Below are 19,906 nucleotides of genomic sequence, written 5' to 3' on the forward strand. Positions count from 1 at the left end.
CTGAAAGACAGACAGCCTGTTATTTGCCAGAGCAAAGCGGATGGCTCAGTGCTTGGTGGAGGTTTATCACAGAGCCTTTCTTCAGCAGCATGACTGTGGATTCCTCCTCCCTAAGCACAGCCCATTCCAGCTCTGTTGGGAGAAAGTCTGCTCACACCAGAGCCACCAGAGCTCTGGGCACAGCAGCCCAAAGGGACCTTCAGTCCCCTGCTGGCCATCCTTCACTTCCAAAATCCTCTTCAACCAGGGCACCAAAGCTCATACTTCTAAGAGAGACACACCCTGGCAGACTATTTATCAACCTGGCCCAACGTGGGATCCCAAAAATTACTGATTAATGGCACCCTGCTGCCCTATCCAGCAGCTCCTGCTCCACCCGATTTTTTTTTTTTTAATTACTTGGACTTTGGGAACAGTGCAGCAGCCCTTGCTATCAACTGGCTTCTCAGATCTAGGGCAAACTTGGGGGATTAGCACAAACCCCACTGTGTACATGCAATATTTCCAACATGAACTGTGAATCCTTCCTGAGCTTTGAAAAATACAATGGCAAGAAGTGAGTCAGCTGCTCACTTTTACGAACCCTCTGCCATTTACAGTGCATCTGCTCCACTCCAGGGGAAGGAAAAATCCCAAACAAGCAAGCAGGTTGAAATGGGCAATCAGGAGATTAGCAATTTCCAATTCTGGGGCTGAGCCAATAGCAAATGGGTTTCTCCAACTCAGTTATTTTCCATCCTCGCACTGCTATTGCTCTGTTTACAAGATTATCACTTGTCCAAGAAAGGCAGGAAGGTATATATCTATGTTTGAGGGGGTTGGGTTGCCTCTGAAGACTGTGTAGTAACCTGTCACACTATAGGCTGGGAGACTTTAAAAGATCCTCCTGTCCTCTGCCCTTGCAACCTGCTCCTGCTGTACCTTTGGTGGTGGTAAATCAGCCAGACAATGAACCAGACCCCAACACATACATTTTCTAGCTTCTTCCAGAGCAAGCCCTAACCCAATTTGCTGAGCAGCTGGGCAGATGCACTTGCACAAGGGAGAAAATTCATGGGCAGGGCAGGCTGGCAAGGTTTGAAAGACAATTTGCTGCTGCTGAAGTTAACTGTATCTGTACCAAGCACCTCGCCCACAAGAGAACTCTGGGCATTCAAAACAATATTACCACAATAAGCAGTCTTAAAAAAGTCCCGTCCCCATTAAAATGGATGCAAATGAGACTAACAGGATGGCACAGACAAATTCTAATTCTTTAACAACTTTTAGCTTTATCAACACAAAGACATCCTTTGGCAGTCAGTTTTGGAAACAAGGCAGCATTACCATGAAAGCCAGAATTACGTCAGCCAGAGGAATTGCTGCTGGAATTCCCTGCCATGGCACATTTTTCTATTCTTGCACACACTGAACCCTCACCTTCTCCTCTGAACACTGGTGCATTTCCAAAGCTGCTTCAACAAGAAGTGGATCAAAGCCCTTCTCACAAAGCTGTCCATGTGCAAACAAGTAATCCAAAACCTGTGGGGAATGAAGAAAACACTGTGTTTGCAGAGAGGCACTTGCAGCAGGCAGCTGAATGTCACCTTGGTACACGCAGAGGGGTTGAGCATGATTCTACCCAGTGCTTCACCAGGGACAGAGATACAGTCCTTCCTAGCAGAGTTGAGACACTACTTATAGAAGAGCTTGTGCAGAGAAAGCAGACAAACCCTTCTGTCCTGCTGTGCTCTCTGACCATCCCCTTCGTTCTAGTCAAAGCAGCCTCAGAAGTGTATCTTTAGCCCTCTGATGGCAGAGCAGAAGTTTCATTGTGCTTTTTATACTACAAGTTTTAAAAATGAAACTGTAGGTCCAGCAGCCAAGACATGTCTACTTTTAGCTTCCTCTCAGACAGCCACAAGAGCTGATGCAATCTGAGAGCAGTCAGCCTTTGAAGATCAACTCAGCATACTGGCAAGTGAGCTACAAATCCCAGCTCACGCACACAGAAACTGCTGCCAAATTTCTTATCCATCATCAGCTTTAAGGGGAAGGGTCAGGTAGGCAATGCTAGGTATGTGAAAGAACAGCACTTGCAAGTAGAGCAGGATTTAAAACTGCCCTCCTAAGGGGACCTTTTTTTCCATTTGATAGCCCAGTTCACTCCAGCAAACAGCTAAAGCCACTCTCCGTGTGCAGGGAGAGGGCCAGCAGATCAGCCCCACAAGCAGGAGTCCCTGGGACATGCTGTGTGCAGCACACAGCCTGCTGAGGGCCAGCACAGGAGGCTGGGCCATGTTCTCCCACTTTGAAGTGTTTGTTTGAAGCAGATCCAAGAGCCACGCTTTGCCCAGCAGTGCTTAGTGCCCAGTGACCTGGTTTGAGCAGGAAGGAGCAGCACCAGGGCGCACACAAATCGGTCAGTGGGGCCTTGCAGGAGCCTCTCAGAGCTGCCTTAGGCCTGCAGGGGCCAATCTCGCTACAAAGAGAGATTTCAGCTTTGTAAACCCCTGGGTTCAGAACAAGGGTTTGTGTTGGCTGGATTTTTGTCACATGGCTCTTAACATGGCACAGAGCCATGCTAAGCCTCCTTTGGATGCATTTGTGGCTCTTGGGGAGACCCAGAATGTCTTCCCTCAGTTTCACACAGAGCACAGGGACCATCCCAAACTCAGCATGGCTCCAACCCAGCACCCACAGGTGTGGCTGACTCTAGCAATCTCTCACCAGAAATCAGCACAAGCTTTAGGCTGCAACCCCCTACTGGAGTAACTATTTCCCCCACCCATTTTGCAAACCCAAGACAGCTTCCCAGCAGAACCAGCATCCAATCAAGCATTTCTTTGCACTGCACGAGCTCTTACCTGATCTATGTTCTGCCCCTTCTTCTTCATGGCTTTCAGGACGTTCTCAGGCGAGTAGCCCATGTTGACCACAGTCTCCACACAGTGCCTCTCACTGGGGGAGAGGCCCTGCTGCAGCTCGGCCGCGAGGCCGCCCGGCCACTTCGTGCAGCTGCTGTTATTGGGCACTTTAGACACTGCAAAGTTTTGGTGTGTTACCTAAGGGGGAAAACCCAGAGGCTGAGGTGATGGTCCTCTCCTGCGTCCTCACATCCTGTTTCTGCCTAATGCTGGAACCAGGATACCCCATGTAATTAATACAAAAGGTTTTCTAGAGTGCCCTTGGGACGTTACACACTGTGAGGATGAAACCAAGTAGCCTGATTCCCACCATACTCTTTTAACCCTCAAAGCAACAATCAACCACCCCAGATTCTCCACAATGAACCTTCTCCTACTGGTATGACCAAAGCCTTTGAACAACCAAGCCCTGCAACAGTGAAGGCTGGGATACAGCCAAACCCTGCACGGATTGCTTCCTTCACCTCAGGCTTACTCATGACCTAAGGTTTTATTTACCACTTACCAAGATTACCATAAACATGATCCAATGCAAGCAAGCACACAGTATCTGGAAACTTACCACAGGGATTTCTGTTTCCTGGTAGTCTGGGTGTACCTGCTGGACAACACACAAATAAAACAAGTATAAACATTATGTACCAGTTACCAGAGGTTGCCACAGCTGGGCAAGGAAGGTTTTATAGAAGATTCTACCACTGGATAGGAGACTTTAGAGTCTGATCAGGCTTCCACGTACAAGATGCTGACATTACCCATTGCCTGCAGCTAGAATCATCATAAGGATCATTCCTTCACTCAGCACTCTACAAATGGATTACACTCCAAGAAGGATGTACCCTCACAATAATTATAAGACTGTTTATTCTGTCACTGTAACGCTTGTTTACACAGCCCCAGTTCAGGCCCTCACCAAGCCTACACTGCCTGAATAACAGTGATAATTTTGAAGTCATTGCCTAAAGACTTCTCTGGACTTTCTGACTATGTGAAGGGGTAAGAGAAAAATACACCTCTTTTCTATTCCCAAAGCACTGAATTCCATACACCACACAGGAACAACGTGCCACACTAGCTCAAAAGAACATTTGAGTTTTCTACCCAGCACTTGTCCCACTCCCAGCACACCAGCAGGGCTGGGTCATTGTCCCCTGCTGTGCACCTACTCTGCTTCTGCACAACCACCCCACCACTTTGTAAAACCTTGCCCAAGATAACAGCAGTGCCCTGGCCCCACCAAAGCTGCTCGTTTCAGTTCAGTACATTTAGAACTCCTGTGTTTTACACAGAGTTAGAACAGCCTGCAAGAAATCCCTGTGGACCAAGAACCACCATTTCTTAATATTTATTATGCCAGCACAGATTGCTTGAAAGGCTGTCCACATCCTTCAGAAAGGCCTTTTTAGTGCCCATACTGAACAACAAAAAACTCTCTACAGAAAACCAATTCTGAAAAGACCTACTAGGATTTTGACAATTTCCATTTATTTGCAAAAAGATCCCAAACTACCACCAAGGAGGTTTTGTTCTGCATTCCTGAACATCTTCCAGGGTAAGAATTTCTCTTCTAGAAAACCAACCCTGAGACATCATATTCATTCTGATGCACTAGAATATCCAAGAATCTATTCTCATGGTGTGTTTTTCAGACACATCCTCTCTCCAGACACTTTTTCAAGAGCAAAAAGCACTGGAATACAGTACACATTGAAATAGGGAAAACAACCCTGAAATCAGCTAGTGGGTTATCAACAGAAGGATGATGCTTTGTTATTGACGCTGCAGCCAGGAAAACCAAAACTGTTTCTGACACCAGATTCAACAGTCTGGGAAAGCCAACTCCTCCTACACAACCTACTTCAGTTTAATTTCAATCTCCTGTCTTCATTAGTCATTTCTACCTCTGCTAAAGCTGCAAAAATCAACACACTGAGATTCAAGAAAAAATAAAAGAGAGGAGACGGGACCACCACAGAACCTATGCTGCCTCAGAGCAACTACAGATTTATTTCCATCCAAAGATTCCTACATCTAATTCAGTGGTAAAGCAAAAACTCCCATGGTAACTGCAAATTCAAAGTCACAATTTCTAATCTTGTGAGGGGAAAAAAAAATCACTATGGAAGACATTTGGATATGAGCCTTCTGCTCCCAGCCACAGAGATGACTGTGATTTCGTTCAATTTTCATAGATTTTCATACTCTCAGGATTTTTGTTACATTTAAATAAATTATTTTGTTACATTTAAATTTCTTGCATATCAGCCATCATTTTCCAGTGGAATTATACTGTGGAAACATAAAACAAGTATAATCTGAAGTCTTGGAATTTAAATACAAAGAACTAAATTCTGTCAGCATAATTATTTATTGGTTCACTACTTCCAAAGCATAAATAGTTCCAAATTAATGAATTAATCTTATTCTCCTATTAAGTCTATTTTCTTTTCCCACTTTGCATCTTCCCTTAAAACACTGTCAAGCATACACTTTCCATCTTGGTCTTTAAAAAAACTTAATTCAGCAGAAAGATTTGAATTGTTTTGAGTGTAAATTCAGGCATCTTAATGCCAATCTACCTAGTTGTAAGTGATCTTTCATCCCCAGAGGTGCTGTGTTCCCAAACTGAGGTCACACAGGCCCCTCTCACACCTGTGACCTGCAGCAGTGAGCAGGTGCTCAGCACACTGCTGCTCCTGCCAAAGTTAGCAGTATTGAATTTCTTCCAGTATCAACAATCAGCTGTTCTGCTCTGCTCTGTCAGATGCACTATTTGTCAGAATATTGTACTTCACAATCATGAGTGCATTTATCTAACCCTGAAAAGAGCTGGATGGACAAAAGGGAGAAGCAGCATCACTTGTTTCACAGCACATGGTGTCACACAAAAACCTACAGCACAACACTAAAACCACAGAATCACTGAAACACTGCCTATATTGGAGAGACAAAAAACCCAGATTATTTTAGAACAACCGAGAGGATTTGAATACACAGCTTTCACCAGGCTTCCTGAGTACTGGTGTCCAGATCTGCAGTTCTTAGTAAAAAAATCCCACATGCTTACTCTAATCTCTGTTTTCACTCAAAGAGTCAAAACCAACACCTGAAGTGAAGTTACTGTCCTCAAAGTAATTTTAGAACTTTGAACAAGATTGACTCTTCATTTCCTCAATCTCCCATGTCAGAGCTGTATGGTGAACAACTGTAACATTAAAAATACAAAATTATCTTCAAGGCTGGTTTTGGTCTTCACCAAGCAATGACTCCACCCTCCTTCACAAGAAAGGGCAAATACAAGATTTCATATCACTATAATTTTTTCCCTCTTAAAGACTGAGTTTTTAAAGGATCTCAGGAAGAAAACTGAAGCTAAAAAAAATAGGCTTACTTCACTGCAGGTCAATTGCAAGCACTTTTTTCTTCCCCAAATGACATACCACATCTGTGTATTCTAACCTATTATTACTTCTATTCCTTGAGAAGCCTGCATTTCCCATTATTTCCAGCAAATAAACAAACAAACCAAGGAAGAAAACCAGAAGAGATTTGATTCAAAGCCTAACAGCACTTCAGAATGTGAAGTATCTCATCTGGGTAGGACAGAAGGCAGGACTGTACAGAGAAGATGCCTGATATGCTTAGCTCAAAGGTGGGCTACTATCAACAACAAATAAGAGCTGAAAAAACAATCACTGGGTTTGGTCTAAAAATGTCAAACGTGGGGGAAAGTGCAGGGTAATAAACTGAAGATCAGAACTACCACTCCAGAGCTGGACTGATCAATTTGCCATTTACATTAAGAGGACCTACAATTCACTCCTAGTAAATGAAATTATAACCAAAGCAAAAGGGCAACTTAGAGGCAAGAGCTGCCCCTGCACCTCCACCTCTCACCAGCAACCCCAGTTCCACTCCACACCATGTTTACCGTAGTCGATGCGCTTTGAGATGATTCTTCTTCTGTACAAACAGTTGAACCAGCCAGGGAAGACAGCCTGGATGAAGAGGATAATGTCTCCCTGCCACTGTCCTCATTTAGAGCAGAAAGACCAAGCATATGGTGTCCATTCAGTTCACTGGTTTTACTCTGAGCACAGGTCTGCAAAGAGCTAAGCAAAGTGCCGTTGCGGAGACAGGTAGTGCTGTGGAAAGTGCTCGTGAGCTTTGATGATTTCTGATCACCCTCATCGGAGTCAAGCTTAGGGAATGACAGGGATTTGATATTGCTCACTGAAGTGATGGGGGAAAGGGACACTTTGGAAGACAAGGACATCTTTTCACAGTTTCCCAACTGCGGTAAAGTGATAAAGCCATTGGGTTTGTGAAGGGGTTTGAAGTCCAACGTGGCCTTTTCTATGGATGCCAGAACTTCCTCATCTTGCAACACAGACTCAGACCCTCCTTTAGGCAAAGTATTATCTAACAGCTGGGCAACAATTGGCCCGGTAGTACCAACATGAATTTCAAGGATATTTTTTAATTCCTCCTTATCATCGATTGTTTTTAATTCCAGTTTGTCAAAAGGGTCTTCTTCACATTCAAAATCAGCTGGGTTGAAATCTGCCTTTGGACGAGGTGGACTGAGGACCTTTTGCTTCACAGAGCTGGTGTTGGCTGGCGTAGGAGTCAGAATGTTATTGTGCTGCAGGCTAGCGAGGATGGGGTTAATAGGAGGAGGCATGGCTTCAGGGCAAGGTCCCTCCGAGAACCCCATTTTGGTGCTGTCCTCTGGAGCTGCTTTTGAATTTGCTAGAGCTTCTTCTGCCTTGCGTTCAGCTTCTCTCTGGGCAGCCTGAATTTTTTTGATGTCTTCAGCCCACTCGATTGTTTTCTTTTCCAGTGAGAAGTCATACTGAACGGACGTGGAGGGGAAAGCAGAGAAGGGGAAGTAAAAAAAAAAAAAGTTATAGGCATCATAGCTGCTACTTCTAACAACAACACAAATTAATGCAAAGAGAATAAGAGCTACATGAATTACCAGGAACAGCAACATTTTTTCATAACCTGTAGAATGACAAAACTGGCAGACACCAGAAGTACTGAATTTTGCCACTAACAGTAAAATCTGGCTGCAACCTGGATTAGAGAACTGTATTTTGCCTTCTTCCTACATTTAGCTTTGCTTTAGAACTACTCATCATCTCAAGATCAGCTTCACAGCCCTCCCACCTTCTTCCCCTAGGGCAAGGGAGGTAGCAAGGGGAAGTCTAATGAGTTATTAGATGAACAATCACACCCTGATCTGGCACCACTGAACTATCCCCAGTCTGCAAGTTCTACAAGTCGTTCAGCAGAGTATTTTTACATCCAAAGGCCAATACAGTATTACTCACCTTCCCCTAAAAGATTCCTAAGGGACTTGATATTAGTGTTATACCCATTGGTTTAAGGCAGTATTTTCATTCCCACTCCAGTGCAGCACCTCACCAGTAAAAGGGGATACAGTGGCTACACCAATGACAACACATACAGGCAGCAGCAGCAGATTTTGCTGTAGTTACTGATGTGACAGGATATCAAAAGTTTTCCCATTTAACACCAGGCCCTTTAAGGCCAGATCAGCACAGGGAAGTATCTACTCATTACCAGTGTACTGACCACAGAGTGGCTTAGTTGTAAAGGGCAAAATTCTGAGGAGCCTAACTCCATCTTTAAATATCCATTTTTTAATACTAAAAATATGGGTGGAAAGCTATATTTCCTGCACTTTTTTTTTTAAACAGCACTCATTACAGCTATTAAAAGAGTCAAATTCCACTGTGAGATGCACAGTCCACATTGTGCAGGGTGTTGCAGTCTGAACAGGCACACTATGCTGGATGAGCCTCAGGCTGGCAGAAAAATGGACACACAGCACAATAAAGCCAGCAACAGGATATCAAGTGTCTCCTTTGGCTTTCCTCCCACCAGCTTAACTGACTGAAAATATGGGTACTAGGAAAACCAGGTAATTGTTTAATGGTTATGAGGGAAAAGCCATGAAGTAGGATAACAGGGTAATATGAAGGGCAGGGAGAGAACAAAAACAGCAAGAAAAAAGCAGAACCACCTCTACAGCATATGTGTCACAAAGTAAAAACAATCATCAATTGGGACTGGTCAAGGAAAATAATGGATCCAAACAAGAAAGAATAATTCAATTAGACTTCCTGTACCACAACCTGCATTTGGAGATTAGATATCCAGCAGTTGCACTAAAGGAATTGATTTTATGCTACTAGCAATTTATTTTACCAGAAACATGCTCCTCAAGACAGGGAAGCCATCCATGTACCAAGCTGTAAGCTGTTTGCCCCACAGCTTGGAAAGAACTCTCACTCAGAACAACCCAGAAAATAAGAACTGAAAATTATGTCATCGCCTGGGTGTATCAGTTCTTAGGATTTATCCTGTTAAAAACTATATTCAAATTTTGTCAAGGTAACATTCAGAACTAACTGCAAACACACAAAACCACTGTGCTTCTTTGAAACAGATATACTAAAACAAATACTTAAAAATAAAAGCCTAATGGTTTTTAAGGCAATAAAAATTAGAAGCTTTCTGCATGACCCATCATATTTTATTTTTCTATACAGTCCAACAGATCTGCTAGAAATACAAGACTGTCTGTGTGCAAACTGTGACAACTTGGAATGTACAGCACCACAGGCTGGGGCCAGGGGTGAGGGGAGAGAGAGCAGGAAGGCAAAATATCACTTTAGCCCAACAGATCTTCTAGAAATACAAGACTGTCTGTGCAAACTGTGACAACTTGAAATGTACAGCACCACAGGCTGAGGCCAGGGGTGAGGGGAGAGAGAGCAGGAAGGCAAAATATCACTTACCTGGGCTTCTCTGACAAGCTGAGAAGAATCAGACAGACAGAAACCAATGGGTAATCCAACCTTTGCTGGGGTTTTGAACTTGTCTCCTATCTTAAATGGGACATCATCAAGGTAACTGAAAGGCCCTGAAATCAGAAGCAGGAATTGTATTAAGGAAAAAAATCCCCACAACTCATGAATTTCACACTTTACATTCAGGCTCACATTGCTGTGTTTGGGAGCTATTTTATCTCCACTGCAGCATCTACACCAGATAACAACACAAATGGAGTTTGAAGCTGTTTGGACCTCAGTGTCTCTTAGTTTAGAGAGTCTGGTCAGAGTTTGTTTAATTCCTAAATTCTAGCCCATAACTGTTAAGAAAAAAAAAATTAAGGCAAACCCTCTCACAACCACAATCCACCAGATTTTTACATCAATGCAACCAGTATCTTAGTTTCCTTTGTGACAACACTATTCCTACACAACTGGATGCTGAAGCTCTACTGAACACTGTATTCTATCTCTATCATTTTTTGTCATATTCAAAGTAGATTTCAAAATCACTCAGCCTTATAACAACTAAGACAAACTACAATCTTAGGTTTTGACATACAAGTAGTAAGTAGCATTTGGACAGAAGTGGTCACAAATGCAAAGCCATGAAGCAAAGCCATTCCACTTTAAAGAAAACACAGTGAAATATTAAGGCTACTAACACAGTAACTCTAATTTTTGAAACAAGGCAATCTAACTTTACCAGGCCCTACATATGTTGTTTTTTTCTAGGATGACACTTCTCTGGCAAATTCACTAGGGAAAAGCACTTAAAGCTCAACCACCTCCAAGCAGCCAGAGTATTCATGTGTCTTCCTTGTGTAACTGTGAAGAAGTATGAGAAAACCCAAAATACAAACAAAACAGCTTTTCCATTAACTGAAAGTGGTCTTTTGGATCACTCATCTAAGCTTTTGGAATCACAGGCAAGGCTTCTGGCATGTGTAACCATCTGAGGAATGACTCTAGGCCTCACTTGTAGCTTCTCCCTGAGAAATTGACAAATACAGAAAGACATTAGTGGCAACATCTAAGATGGTGTTCAGTGACCAAGCTTCCTCGCTCAGTGAACTGTGACCTGCTGTTTTTATCTGACCCATTTTCATACTCAGATGGCAGTTTAAGTACTGTTTGTGTTCCTTCACTGTTGATTCATCTACAAGGCAGCCACTGACTTCCAGAGGCTGAGCAGCTTTCATAAACAAGAACATCCTGTCAATTTGCAGTTGAAGGCTTATATGCTGTCATTACCTGAGCTCTCATACTATGCACACACTGGGTGGTCACAGAGTCCTGTTAGGACACTTTGAAATAAACAACCTACATTGCACCTCCAGGATGAAAAGAAATGCTCCAGGTAGAACATGACTATGTTCTATGACTATATTTTCAGTGATCCTTACTGGGAATCATGTATCCAAGCACTGCACAGCACAGCATCCAGCCAGCACCTCACTTGGCCAACACCACCACTCTTTGCAACACAGCATCCAAGTTGTACTTGAGCTGACAACTTGAGAGCCTGATATGCCAAAGCATTTGCTTATACAGAAATAACTGTGGACAGCCTCTGCAGCCAGAGTGGTAAAGCATGGGCAGGTCAGAGCCAATCAGATCTGCCAGCTGCTGCCACCACGGCCTGTGAGTGCCACTGGCACAAGTCCTGCTCTATGCCAGATGATCCAAGTGCAGCAAGATGACCTCTCCACATGGATCTCCCAGCCCAAATTGCTCAGCATGCAAATCCTTGTCTTATTAGACCTATTGACAGTAGGTAGTGGGCATTTCCCCTTGCACAACTACTATTGAAGCAGATACCAGCCACAGAGGGCTCAAGGACAAACTTTGCTGTTTACATACCAGCAATCCTGTTTTGCACAGCAAATAAAAAACACTAAGCACACCTAACTAGCTATATCAAGCTGCCAGCTTAACCCCAGAAGCTTGGCTGTAGGATAAAAACTTCCTACTTTCTTCCCCAGTATACTGATTTTTTTAATATCAACCCTTGCTATAACCTCATTGTGAATATAACTGTGAGAAAAAGTCCACAAGCACACATTAAAAACACCTAAATGGTTTAGGACATTCAATGGCAAAAAGTCTGAGGCAAAACACCTATGCATATAAAATTCAGCCCAATCAGAACAGTACTAGCTCGATGAAGCTAAAACTTTATCCAGAGAGCAAAAAATCCTTCTCATTTTGTGAGCAGGTCACACTGAGGAGTAAAGGGTGCAAATTGTTTTAAATTCCATATTCTAGAGCAGTAAGAAAAACCTACATAAAAAAGGTATTATGAAAGGCATTGTTACAACAGTCACATGTTCAAGTGAAACAAGTTTTTACCAAACTGTTATTTAGAAAGTCTGTTAGCCACTTCATCCTTGTGTCAGTTAAAAGCATGCTGAGTAATTTCTGAGAGCAGGCCTGGCAAAAGCATACTTGTCAGCCCGGTCTCTGTACTACATTCCTGGCACAGCAAACTACTACAAGAGTAAGATTTCTCTCCACTTCAGTTTAACTCATAGAAGTGTCCAGTTTGGAAACACTTCAGAAAAAAAAAACAACAACAACAAAAAAAAAAAAAAAAAAAAAAAAAAAAAAAAAAAAAAACCAAAACAAAGCAACAACAAACCACAAAAAAAAACAAAACAAAAAAAAACCAAAACAGGCATTAATGGGAAACAGTTTTGAAACCATGTGGAACTTAGTTGCTGTGGTCACATGAAATACTTATGTAATTGATGGAAATCAAGAGTTAAGAAGCTTTGAAATTGCATAGCAATGGCAAAAATACAACTGAAATATTGAAGCATCACACTTGGCATAATCCAGGCAAGACAAGGGATTCCTTTCCCTCCACTGATACCTTGTGTTCCCATCTTCATCTGCATTTAGACATGGTCCTGAGCAACCTGCCCTAGGTGACCGTGCCAGGGGTTTGGACACGACAATCTGCAGATGTCCCTGCCAGCCTCAAGCATTCTGTGATTCAGTGACAGCCCTCTGACCTCTAATAAGCAGTTCAACAAGAATCACAGGAGATACATCAACTATATTGACTGATTTCATCTGCCTGCCAGAGACACCGAGCTGAAGGCAGCCACGGGGATGAATGCTCTACAGTAAACCAGAACTCACTTAGTGAGATAACAACCCTGGAGAAGACTGAAATGACTGCCCTGCTGATCTCTTAAGACATAATTAAGACAAGGAAGTTGGTCCAGTGCTCCTCAGAAACAGTACTCCAACAGTGTGATTAGGAACAGAGGGTACACAAAGGAGCACACAAGTTAACCAGGCAGCTCATAGCACCATTTGCTTGGACCTTGTTATTTTGAAGCCAGCAGCACGTTCCACCACACCATACTTTTCTGGGAAATATTTAAGACATGTTGAATTCTGGCCCTGAGCAGCCTTTATTAGTCTGGACATAAAAGACAAGCAGATCAGTGTTCATAGAGATTGTTTCAGACACAGGAGTAACTGCTGAGTAGCTGGCAAGTACCAAGTGAAAAAATTAGTTGTCTTGCAGCAGGGGCACTGGGCCACAGCAAAGAAGGAGCCCATCTAAAAATGAAGTCTTGATACGTTATTTCTATTAATCCTTAACCCAGTATTTAAGTGAGACATTTCTTATTTTGTAGGTCAACTTTACACTTTCAAGACTAAATAAAAAGCTCCAGGAAAAACTGAATTCCCCGGGACCCTTTTATTGCAAAAATTATCCAAAAAGATCAAGTGTGAGTTTCTCGAAGCATTAGTTTTGACATCCTGAAAAGTCATGATTACTGATTTGAGGAAGCCACATTACATACAACAAACTGAACTTTAATTTTCCACAGCAACATTAATTACACTCAAATTACACCCCATTTTCTAAAAAATAAGGACAAATAACTTTTATGATACCAATCACCTGCATGACTTCATGCATCTTATATGCAGAAAACAGAAAAATAGAGTCTTTTCTTCATCTGCCTTCTGAACCAAGTTTGTCCCATTTAGGAAAGAAATTCATGGCTGAGCAAAAATGAAGTACAATGCAATGTTGTATTAAAAGCTTCACTTTCAATTCAATTTCTCATGTGACTTCCATAGGAAGATGCTACAGATCTAGTGCCCACTTCAGCAAACACCAGAGCAATTCAGTTTTGATTTTGAAGGGGAATTTGTTGGGGAAGGAGAATGTTTTATTCTGCCACAAAGGAACAGGGAACAGCCAGAGACTGGTTTTCAGTTTAATCAGAGAACAGGCAAGCACAGCATCAGCAAGCAACTATGCAAGAAGGAAGCCAAGGCACTTAATTCCTAACAAAAAACTACTCAGAGGCTGAACAGATTAGTCTCTATGGACTGTCTAGGCTAGTCAGCAGCAACAGTAGGATTCATCCTATTGAAAAGACAAGGATGCTAAATCTCACTTACCATGAGAGTCGGATCCCAACTTCTTAGAAGCCATCTAGAACCTGAAAAACATTTTAAAACAGCTTGAACAACTTTGCATACACAGCGCAGAGTGAGTCTATGCAGTTCCAGAGTCTTATCTCTAGGTTATGGAACACATTGCAGACACCTGATGTGCCTGTTCCCAAGACAGATAAGCAAACATATTTTTTAGCCTTGAAAGTAATTGAGCAGAGAAACAACTTAGACCAGGGTCTGCCAATTGAGACAGCAAAATAAAGAAAGGAAAAAAGTCCCAACCAAAAAACCAAAATAGCAAACAGCCAAGACACAACCAGGGTGAACAGGAAGACAGAGTTACAGATCACAGCACACAGAGGCCACTCTGTCCCAGCCTCATGAAGTACACCCTGCCTCCCCTGGCATTAAGAATAGCTCTTCCTACTGGAAATACCACACTGATCCTCTTCAGTTTAATCCCTGCTGCTCTAAAAAAGGGATACTATTATACTGGGTATGCAGCCAGCTAGCCAGCGTGGCACTCATCTAGACACACTGGGCAATGCATAAAAGAGGTGTAAAATAAATGGTACCATGAGCAAGATATGTTGGATACACACAAGAAACCGATGAGAACAGGCCCCACCCACTGCCCACAACATTTGGCAACAACTTTTAAAATGTGGATGCGAATCATTCATGGCCAAGATGTTAAACACAGAAGTGATTAGCCAGTTTTTAACAGAGAGTTTTTAACAGAGAGTAGGCCTGGCTCACCAAAAGAGTTGATCAAGATAGAATTAACTGTCAGCTAAAACTCTGCTCCAGGATGCTTATGGCATACTTAATAACACGGGTTTTTTGCTAAATTAGAAGTACATCAAAAGATACAACAGCATAATTTCTAGAGTAACTCAATTTAAAGTGCTCCTTGTAACATTATGCATGACAAAGACTCAGAGTTGCCCTTTGTCTCTGAAGTTCTCCACCTCAGACTGAAATGCCCAATAGCTGTTCCTCGAAACCATGGAGACCTCTGGTACATCCTCACAGGCAAGAGAGCACAACAGCATGGGACAGATCCAACATTAATGCCCATCATTCCTCTTGTCAAGGACTCTTGTGCTCACTATTCCCATTGCAGATTCCAACTGCCAACACTAGATTTTAGAGGAAGATGAGGATTACACAGCTTAGTTATTTCCTCCTTGCTGCTGCTGACAGGACTAGGGACAAGAGTCAGTTTGAAGTACTTTAGGAAAATCTCTTTTGCAGTGAAAAGATCCCTTTCAACATTATATTGAAATCAACAGGTGAACCAGCCCTGGCTAATGGGAAACCTACACAAAGCTACAGCCAAAGCTGTATGAAGATCACCCATGTGCAACCAGACTTTGTGAAACACAGTGGGCAGATGCTGGGCCATGGGGAAGTGAGTCATGCTGGGCAAGTCCAGGTGCACGCTGAACATAAAAACTGTGTGTCATCCTGTTCAATGTTTGTCAGGTTCTTTTGGAAACTCACCAACCCCTCTCAGCAGTGCTATTATGTCTGAAACTATTCCACTATCCCAGAAACTGGTTCTGGCACCTTGTTCTCAGAAACAAACAAAACATTAATGCTTCCAAGATGGAAAGAAAAGAAGGTGAAACAGTGCCAAGCCTGCCATCCAAGGAAGGATGTCAAGGGCAAAGCCACCAGACTACCCAGAAGAGCTGCATGTCAACCACTGGAGCTGAACAGGCCTCACTGGTTCCAGTGCCCGGACTGCAGACAATAGCACTTTAAATAGTTGCTCTTTCAGACACAGGTTTCTCTGCCAGACAAGCTGTTGTGTTGGTAGTTCCTCTGTGTGAGAGTAGCAATTAGGTCATCAACTGAATTTGTTTTTAGTGAAAAAGCCAGGTGACATGTAAGTCCTGTTTGTCACTGAAGACTGCGTGCAAGCACTGCACTGGCTCTCCACTTAACCTGGGATAAAACCTCCACACACTTCTTTTAGTTTCTCAAAGTTCTTTTTTCTAGTTACTACATCAGACTAAAAAGGAACTAATTTTTTAGAGGATTCCAAAAACTTCTGATTAGAGAAAGAAACCTCCTCACTTTGCCAACATCAGGATAAGGGTGTTTGCTCAAGGCAGCACCAGTTACTACAATCCTGCTCCAGGGACACAAGTGTCAAAGAGCGTAAATCCCAAGAAACCAAAACTGCACATCCAGCTTCCAAGGTGTTTTGCAGTAGCCTATCACTCTGGAGCTGCATAAAGTCTCAGTGTCATCTGACGTAAGATATACGTATCTTGTTTTTGCTGACAATCCTGCAGTAAAATCCTAATGCTGACCTAGTGTCTACATTAACTTCAAGATGCAGTGGAAAAATAACTCCTCTGCCATACACAACACCTTAATTAACCACAGAACTAGCTAAGACACATCAGCAGTAAGCTAGTCATGAAATGGGTCATTTCAAGAGCCAGTCACTTTAGATTCACATACCATTTAAGTTTATATCACACAGGTCTTGCTGATGCACTGTGAGTGTGCACTTACTAAGACAACATTACTTCAGAAGGCACTTGTCAGCAAACAAAACTGTCAAGCACCACACACAGTAACACAAGAACAGGCTGCCAGCCACATTTCATCACCCCCTTCCCACAGAAGACCTAATTAAAATAGTGTCTTATGACTAATCAGATTTGACAAGCTAGTCAGGGACCACTGTTACAAGCATATTGCTGTTGCTCTGTTGTCCAGGCTGGAAAAACAGTATTTGCATCCAGTTAGGATGGATCATTTGTTACTGTGATTCTGGGCATTATCTGAACATTAATTACACCATGCAGTAAAGGTTTGCTTATTTCACTCATTTTGAAATCTAATTTGAAATCTGGACTGCTTCCACAGCTTTATTCCAAATCAGATGATGGACAAGTGCAGCTCTACCACTGTTTCCTTTGGTCTCCAGACTCCAGAACAAGATGCTAAAGGGCATTGTTGGTAACAGCACATGGTAGCATGGATTTTGGCCTGATACCTTACTGCACACTGTAAACTGACAGAGGACAAAAAAACTTTCTGCACCTTCCCTGCTCTTTTCTACACCTTCCCTGCTCTAGAGGAAAGTTAGTTGCATAGTACTACAGGGCAATCTTACAGCCACCTAACAAGCTCTGTTCTATAAATGTAGACCTCCCCAGCTTCACTCCGTCATTCTTGATTTTGGACAACTCTCCATGGAGAAGACCAGGGCTGCAAGTACCTAAAAGTTATAAAGAACTGAAGCAACCTGATGTGAACTCCTCTCCACCCATCCAATTTTTTACTTAGTAACACTGAGGCAGCAGGTCAGGATTCATAAAACCAGCCAGTCAGAATAACACAGCATAGCAAGAGCCCAGGATGAGGGCAGAGGACCTCAGAGCAATCATGACAGAAGGGGAGGGGGGACACGGAAACAACAACAACACAAAGATGCAGAAACAGAAGTGGCAAGGCAAAACTGATGACAGCAACAACTGGCACAGAGAGGTGATGAGCTGGAATGGCTTGAAGATACAGAGGTGACCAAGGCAATTCACTGGGCACGTCATCACTTAAACCTGAATGGCATTTAGTTGTGCTGCCAGACAAGGAGAACACAGAAAGGCATGACTTGATGCAAGGAGTGGGAGAGGGTACAATGCCAATGGGAGAGTCTCATCAACAGAAGAGAACAAAAAAATTGTCACAAAGAGCAACTCATGAAGGGCTTCTGGGAAGCTGGGGTGGTTTTTTGCTATTATTTCAATGTTTCTTCTACTTTCCCTTGAGTTTATATCTTCATTCCTTTTCTTCTGAAGGATTTCTGACTAGACAATTTGGAAGTATCCTACCACTAGTGATACCTGTAATTGCTTTATTTATGATAACTTAAACCAATTTAACTATTTGGCAACAAGAACTGGACTCTTGCTGCTATATTCCTGAGTATAGGGTGCAAACACGTCTACATTCCAGACCATGCGTATTCTCTGAAGTCATTTCTACCTAAAATTCAGATAAATGAAAAATCAGTAACTTATGGGTGACAGAAAACTTGAAAATGCTTCAAGTTATCAACCATAATCAAATCACACATCTATGATTTTCAGAGAAAGAGACCTGATCTTGTAATTTCCATTTCACCTGCTAATACACATTGTGTAGTCTACAAACTATTAAGAATGCACCATTCAGTCTGAAAACTACAAAAACAAAAGGCTGAAAAAGTAAAAAAAAATTTCCTGCCTATGTTACTTTAATGAACTACTGATTTTGCAGTAAAGAAAAAAGTAAAAATCACTTTGTTTCAAGAGATTGATTTCTAATGATCACAGGTGTTCAAAATTTTGACAGTGTTTTCAGTTTTCACTGTACCTACTTGTTTCAGTGCAAGTGAAGGACTAAAACCAACATCAGGATTCTGTAAATATAGCTTCAAACAGCACAAACAGAAGTCAACAGTCCCTGTTGCTAAGACAAGAGTTCTCATCAAAGCTTCCCATCTATGCAAGAGTTCAACCTCTGCTACACAGCTCAGATTGCTTATGAACTCTCCCAGCAAAAAGCTAGTAAGTTCACTACAGTACAAAACAGACTCCATGCTTTTACTGCAGTATCCAAATAGACATCACCCCCAAACCTGCAGCAATCACTTCTGCTTTGTACCTCTAAGAGTTCTGCAAACAAGAGCACGTGGAGGTACACCCCTTGCAATGAAGGACAATCACTATTAAGGATGCACCTTAATAGTGTGTAGACTACACAATGCGTATTAGCAGGTGAAATAGTGTGATGATTCAGTCTGAAAACTACAAAAACAAAAGGCTGAAAAAGTAAAATTTCCTGCCTATATTACTTTAATGAACTACTGATTTTGCAGTAAAGAAAAAAGTAAAAATCACTTTGTTTCAAGAGATTGATTTCTAATGATCACAGGTGTTCAAAATTTTGACAGTGTTTTCAGTTTTCACTGTACCTACTTGTTTCAGTGCAAGTGAAGGACTAAAACCAACATCAGGATTCTGTAAATATAGCTTCAAACAGCACAAACAGAAGTCAACAGTCCCTGTTGCTAAGACAAGAGTTCTCATCAAAGCTTCCCGTCTATGCAAGAGTTCAACCTCTGCTACACAGCTCAGATTGCTTATGAACTCTCCCAGCAAAAAGCTAGTAAGTTCACTACAGTACAAAACAGACTCCATGCTTTTACTGCAGTATCCAAATTGACATCACCCCAAAACCTGCAGCAATCACTTCTGCTTTGTACCTCTAAGAGTTCTGCAAACAAGAGCACGTGGAGGTACACCCCTTGCAATGAAGGACAATGATGTTGAGCCACAGGTAACAGCTCTCTGGATAAAGCTGTAAAACTACATGTGATGTACTGCAACCACATGCCCACAACACCCCCCACTGGCTCCCCCACCAAAAAAATAACCCAAATCAAGCACAACAACAATAAAAAACAAACCAAAAACTAAAACCAAGAAACCCCAAGACTCCCAAACCAAAAACCCACAAAAAGAAAGAAGTAAAACCATCTCTTTCACCAGTCTTGACAGAAAAGTAACTTTTAACTTGATCTACAGTAATTCCTCTTAAATGCTACCACAATCCAGGACACAAAGTAAATTAAAATTCTTGGTCAGTTTTAAGATGGACAAAAACAAACCACACCCTCCTTGAAGACAACACTCTATA

General features: G+C 42.2%; 1 protein-coding gene across 5 annotated transcripts in view; it reads right to left on the reverse strand.

Moving 5' to 3' along the window:
• UBAP1 (ubiquitin associated protein 1) overlaps window positions 1-19,906 on the reverse strand; it is a 34,583-nt gene that overhangs the window by 1,215 nt on the left and 13,462 nt on the right. For 4 of the 5 annotated variants that reach the window (XM_039704478.1, XM_039704475.1, XM_039704479.1 and 1 more), the window contains exons 2-7: window positions 14,204-14,244; window positions 9,737-9,861; window positions 6,838-7,761; window positions 3,469-3,507; window positions 2,847-3,044; window positions 1,420-1,521 (exon numbers count right to left, since the gene is read on the reverse strand). In XM_039704478.1, the coding sequence (XP_039560412.1) occupies window positions 1,420-1,521; window positions 2,847-3,044; window positions 3,469-3,507; window positions 6,838-7,761; window positions 9,737-9,861; window positions 14,204-14,237 (1,422 nt within the window). In that variant the 5' untranslated portion in view covers window positions 14,238-14,244. The remainder of the gene's footprint in view (window positions 1-1,419; window positions 1,522-2,846; window positions 3,045-3,468; window positions 3,508-6,837; window positions 7,762-9,736; window positions 9,862-14,203; window positions 14,245-19,906) is intronic. The other variant, XM_039704480.1, reaches the window with a different exon arrangement.

This window comes from Passer montanus, unplaced genomic scaffold, assembly GCF_014805655.1.
Source record: "Passer montanus isolate IOZ18808 unplaced genomic scaffold, ASM1480565v1 scaffold176, whole genome shotgun sequence".
NCBI classification, from domain to species: Eukaryota; Metazoa; Chordata; class Aves; order Passeriformes; family Passeridae; genus Passer; species Passer montanus.